General features: G+C 43.9%; 1 protein-coding gene across 1 annotated transcript in view; it reads left to right on the plus strand.

The window, feature by feature from the left end:
- The window catches only part of CPN1 (carboxypeptidase N subunit 1), a 31,824-nt gene extending 25,499 nt beyond the window's left edge, over nucleotides 1-6,325 (plus strand). Inside the window, exons 8-9 of the mRNA XM_003787268.3 lie at nucleotides 2,645-2,763; nucleotides 6,063-6,325. Coding sequence (XP_003787316.1) covers nucleotides 2,645-2,763; nucleotides 6,063-6,212 — 269 coding nt within the window. The 3' untranslated portion in view covers nucleotides 6,213-6,325. The remainder of the gene's footprint in view (nucleotides 1-2,644; nucleotides 2,764-6,062) is intronic.

The raw sequence follows: 6,325 nt of genomic DNA on the forward strand, positions 1-6,325 counted from the left end.
GTTGCAGCTCACAGCAACCTCAGAACTCTTGGGCTCAAGTGATCCTTTTGCCTTAGCCTCCCAAGTAGCTGGGACTACAGGCACCTGCCACAACAGCCAGCTATTTTTAGAGATTGGGTCTCGCTCTTGCTCAGGCTGGTCTCGAACTCCTGAGCTCAGGTAATCACCTGCCTTGACCTCCCAGAGTGTTGGGATTACAGGTATGAGGCACAGTGCCCAGCACCCTCAGCTTTCTGGTTTTTTGTCTGGTTTGTTTGTTTGTTTGAAGTTTTTGGCCAGGGCTGGGTTTGAACCCACCACCTCTGGCATATGGGGCTGGGGCCCTACTCTTTTCAGCCACTGGTGCTGCCCTGATCTGAATGAATCTTATATGAAAGATTCCTTCAAAGCAAAGGCAATATTCTAAAGGCAAAATTCTGTAACCTCATAGGCATCAGACAGGGCTTTTCAGGGATCAAACTTTAGGCACCATCCCTGAAGATCACAGGCCCTAGGCCCGCTAGTTTATTATACTCTGTTTAAGCAAGAGTAAGAAATGTCTCTAAAACATGCTAGGCAACTAACATATATTGAACACCACTAATTTCACCAGTTAAGTGCCCACTTCCACAGCCCATTATGCCAAATTAACAAACTAACCATTTCACCAATGAAAAAAACCCATTGCTAACATTCATTATGCTATTTAGCAGAGTGCAGAGATGAAGGTAGCTGAAGCCTTTATAGTAGCTGCATCTGGAGTGGGGCCTTCTGGTACAACACTAGCTAATCATTCCTGGGCGTGCTCCCCCAGTTCAGAAAATGCTGTCTCTGGGGGTATAACTTAAGCTATACAACATATGCATAATTACACAACACCTTTGCTAATTATTTTAAAGTAATTACATGCTGGGTGAGGTAGCCCATGCCTATAATCCTACCACACTGAGAGGCCAAGGCAGGTAGATTGCCTGAACTCATGGGTTCAAGACAAGCCTAAGCCAGAGCAGGACCCTGTCTCTAAAAATAGCCAGGTGTTGTGGCATACTCCTGTAGTCCCAGCTGCTTGGGAGGCTGAGGCAAGAGAATCACTTGAGCCCAAGAGTTTGAGGTTGCAGTGACACCATGGCACTCTACCGAGGGTGACAATGTGAGACTCTGTCACAAAAAAAAAAAAAAAAAAAAAAAAGACCAACCCAGGCAATAGCAAGAGCCCATTTCTACAAAAAATTTAAAAGATTAGCCAGCTGTTGCTGCACTTGCCTATATATAGTTCTAGCTGCCTGGGAGGCCGAGGATCACTTATGCTTAGGAATTTGAGGTTGTGGTAAGCTATGATGACACAAATGCACTCTAGCCCTGGTAATAGAGCAAGATTCTGTTTCAAAAAAATAAATAAAAACTAAAAATAAAAATAGGATTGGGTGGCACCTGTGGCTCAGCAAGTAGGATACTGGCCCCATATACCAAGGGTAGTGGGTTCAAACCCAGCACAATAGCCAGGCATTGTGGCAGGCGCCTGTGGTCCCAGCTACTCGGGAGGCTGAGGCAAGAGAATGCCACGGCACTCTACCGAGGGCGACAAAGTAAGACTCTGTCTCTAAAAAATAAATAAATAAATAAATAGGATTCTCAGAATCAGATCACTCAGTCAAGCTTTCCTACTGAACATAAGATTACACACATGCAGCACCACTAACTGCTAGTTGTCCCCAAGCACTCCATGCCCATTAGTGCAGATTACGCACTGCACAACTGTGTAGCTTTCCCAGGCCCTCTGATTCAGTCAGTCTCTGCTTGAATGCTGACAATTTCATAAAGCAGTCCATTTCTCTTTTTTTTTATAGCTCTGTCACAATAGTTTTTACTTGTGTCTAGCAAAGTCTGCCTCCCTGCAACTTACAGTCATAGCTCTCATTCTTATTTCTTTAGCTAGACATTATTTCTTCACAGTGGCCTTTCAAACATCAAAACAGAGATCTCAGGTAGTTTCTATATCAGGCAAAATATTCCCAGATCATTCAACCTTTCTCTTTTCCTAGTGAACCTTTACTGGATGTGGTTTTTTTGTGTGTTTGTTTGTTTGTTTGTTTTTTAATTTATTTTTATTTTTATTAAAATACAGGGTCTAGGGCCGGTGCCTGTGGCTCAGTGAGTAGGGCACCGGCCCCATATACCAAGGGTGGCAGGTTCAAACCCAGCCCCGGCCAAACTGCAACAACAAAAAAAAATAGCTGGGCATTGTGGCGGGTGCCTATAGTCCCGGCTACTTGGAAGGCTGAGGCAAGAGAATCACTTAAGGCCAGGAGTTGGAGGTTGCTGTGAGCTGTGACACAATGGCACTCTACCAAGGGCAATAAAGTGAGACCCTGTCTTTACAAAATAAATAAATAAATAAAATAACGAAAGAAAGAAAATACAAGGTCTAGAATTAAGCCCAATACTTTCAGTGCAGGCACAGTAGAACTCTTACTTCCTGGGAACTGAGGCCCATACTTCTATTAAAATAACCTACAAATGACTTAGATCTTTACCAGTTTCATCACACCATTAAGAAAAACCAAAGTTGTGGTCAGCTAACACCCCCAAATCATTTTTAATATCAAGTTTCCATTCTGGACAAGTTTTAAATCCCAAATCTGAGTTAAATCCCTGTGACATTTAGGTGACCATGGTGATTACTTCCGGCTGCTGCTTCCAGGTACCTATACTGTCACTGCCACAGCACCCGGGTTTGACCCTGAGACAGTGACTGTGACTGTGGGTCCTGCAGAACCCGTACTGGTGAGTAAGGCTGAGCTTTGCAGAGCACTGTATAGATCTCTTATATGATGTTTTAAATAACCAATTGCATAGTTCTAATCTTTGCCCAGCTTCCCTTTTCAACTATCTTCAAAATAAATTCACTGTGTCCTGGAGAAGTAAGTGACTCACACCTGTATTTCTAGCACTCTGGGAGGCAGAGGAAGGTGGATTGCTTAAACTCATGAGTTTCAAATGAGCTTGAGTAAGAGTAAGACCTCATCTCTACTAAAAAGGAAAAACTGAGGCAAGAGGATCACTTGAGCCTAAGAGTTGAACTTGCTGTGAGCTATGATGCCCCAGCATTCTACCCAGGGTGACAGAATGAGACTCTGTCTCAAGAATAAAATAAAATAGGGTGGAACCTATGGCTCAGTGGGTAGGGTGCTGGCCCCATATACCAAGGGTGGCAAGTTCAAACCCAGCCCAGGCCAAACTGCAACCAAAAAATAGTCGGGCATTGTAGGGGGCTCCTATAATCCCAGCTACTCAGGAGGCTGAGGCAAGAGAATCACCTAAGCCCAAGAACTAGAGGTTGTTGTGAGCTGTGACGCCATGGCACTCTACCAAGGGTGACAAAGTAAGACTCTGTCTCTAAAAAAAAAAAAAAAGGAAAAAGAATAAAATAAATTAATTGCCCTCATATCCTAATTTTTCTTCTTTCACTCTCTTATTACGCATTTCTCCACATCCTTTGGCTTTTCCTCTTTCTTCTGTTTAACATATCACAGTGATTCAAAGTACTGCCTGGTTCTAAATCCAGCTCATTTGCCCATAGACCTTGGACAGATTACCTGATCTCTCTTATCCTTGGTTTCTCCCTCGTAAAATGGGTGATAATTGTGCCTCCTTGACAGGAAGTTGAAATGAAAACATGCGTATAAAGCATTTAGTACAGTGACTGACACATGGGAAGTATTCAGCAAATCCTGGAGACCTTGCTCAGATACACAGGTTCAGGCTCCCACGACTTACATTCTTCTGTGCTATTAGCAAGGATTGCCTCCAGGAGGCGCTTTGCCACCCCTCGGGTGCCCTCAGGGCCCTGTGTGCCCAGGCAGACTTGCTTTCTACTCCCTACTGCAAAAAGGCAGCTGCTCTCTGATACTCAACTCTCCATGGTTTTCTTTTAAAGATGAGATGAGAAGCAAAGAACTTTAATTTACAGCCTGGACTTTTGCATCTTGGGTCATATTAGGTTGAGATCTCAGAGATAAAGGGGCTCAGAGACTATGAAGACTAATGCTCAGATTTCTCAAATGAAAACAAAATAATGAGGCAGTCCTATTTAATGAGAATCTACTAGTCAGCTCTTTCTTGGAGCCTCTTTACTCTGTCCAGTTCTTCTCTACACAGCCTTAAAGCTAATATATAAAGCAGTCAAATCACATAGCTTGTCTTTTTAAATATGGTAATACATACTAATTATTGAATAATCATGTATCAGATCCCATAGGAGAGCTTTCCAGAATTATCTCATTTAACCTTCACAACAACCCTGTGACGTAAATGTAAGGATCCCCATTCATGGCTGAAGGAACTGAAACTTAGAGACAATAAGAAATGTGTATAGGCTCGGCTCCTGTGGCTCAAGTGGCTAAGGCGCCAGCCACGTACACCCAAGGTGGTGGGTTCGAATCTAGCCTGGGCCCACCAAACAACAATGATGGCTGCAACCAAAAAATAGCCGGGCGTTGTGGCAGACGCCTATAGTCCCAGCTACTCTGGAGGCTGTGACAGGAGACTCACTTGAGCCCAGGAGTTGGAGGTTGCTGTGAGCTGTGATGCCACAGCACTCTACCCAGGGGGACAGCTTGAGGCTCTTGTCTCAAAAAAAAAAAAAAAGAAAGAAAGAAAGAAATGTGTACAATACCACACAGTGAGTAAGTGGTCTCATGCTAAGCTCACAACCTGTGTTCATAATTCCTTGTCCTTTGAAAATTCCTCTGAAATTTCTAGATAGATCTCCCTTCTGCTCTCCCAGTCCCTCTCCTCCCAACTCCTGAATATTATAAATTACTTCTACTTGCAGATGCAGAATGCAAAAAGTAAATCTTCCATTATAAACTGTTAGCTGATCCCAGTATCCCAACCAGCGTATCTTCTCCCTTTTTTATTGTTAGATCCTAAAATCAAATGACCAGTAGGCAGCTGCACATGTAAATCTTGCATTACAAGCAAGTCTAGTCGATGCCAAAAACAACTGCAAGGTCTCTTGAATAGTGCACTCTATTTCCAAGGACTGTACCTCTTTTTCTTAGATGCAGTGTTCTCTTTGCTTTTCCTTCCAGATGTGGCTGCTCCTTTCATCTTCCTCTGTCCGTGCCTCATTTGGTTTCTGTCTCTCCCTCCCTCCCTCTCTCTCTCTCTCTTCCTTTCCTAGATTCCTGTATTACTAAATAGTAAATGGCAAATGATATAATGCAGTTATCTCTGATTCTCTCTTTGCCTTTTTGGGGAACTGGCAGAAAAACTGGCTGTTGATTTTCTGTGGAAGGAGTAGGAAGTAACCCTGCAGAGAGGCCTCTCAGTCAGGGGCGTGATTTTTAACTCCCAGCTGGCTTCTGCAGCTTGAGCTGTTCCAAGGGGGGGAAAGCCAGGTCTGCCCCAGGGGAATGTGGTTAGGACAGTGTTCTGCCGCCTCTCCCTTCACTGCCAGGATGGCTTCCCCACACCCAGAATATTCCATATTTGTCAGTCACAAGCATCTTTCCATCTGCATGCCATGGCCAGAAGGGAAGAAGTTACAATGCAGCTCTTGAAATAGTTCATTAGGAAGACAGAGAGAGAGAGAGAGAGAGAGAGAGAGAGAGAGAGAAAGCATTAATGCATATGGAAATTTAGAGTTTGAGAATCCATACTAACTCTATCATCTCTACTATCTATATTATAGCAGGAGGTTTAGTTCTGAAGGGCTGGGACACCCAGTATCATGCCTGAGCGTGGCTCCTGTGTGAGTTTCCCCAGCAGCATAAGGCTGGTTGTTACAGCACCATCAATCATAGTTCTTGTCCTAAGCAGTAATATTGGTGAAATCATGATTTGATGTGTAGATGTAACTTTTTTCTAATTCATATAATATTAATGTATATTAAGTTCATTGAGCCACACCCCATGTATCACTCCTGATTGCATACCAATGTGGGAGGGGGGAATATTAGCCAACGACCCACTGGCGCTGCTCTGGGTCATTGTAATAATTTTTCTCTAGTCTCCTGCTATCAGAACTGTGGCAAAAGAGGGGCCAAACTGGTCTCCTAGCTTTTGTTTTTCCCTTCCAGGTTAACTTTCAACTCACAAGAAGCATCCCTCAAGCAAGCCCTTTGAGGAGAGCTCCCAGTGGAGGGCGTAAGAGCAAGGTGAAAGTGCAGCCCCGGGCAGCCAGGAAGAAAAAGATGGAAAGGAAGCAGCCCTGGAGAGGCCCTGCCTGAAATCCACCTGCTGGGCAACTTGCTTGTCAGATCACATGGTGCATACTTTCTTTTTTTTTCTTCTTCTTCTTTTTGAGACAGAGTCTCAAGCTGTCACCCTGGGTAGAGTGCCA

The sequence above is a fragment of the Otolemur garnettii genome, unplaced genomic scaffold, assembly GCF_000181295.1.
Source record: "Otolemur garnettii isolate 467f Iridium unplaced genomic scaffold, OtoGar3 scaffold00021, whole genome shotgun sequence".
NCBI classification, from domain to species: domain Eukaryota; kingdom Metazoa; phylum Chordata; class Mammalia; order Primates; family Galagidae; genus Otolemur; species Otolemur garnettii.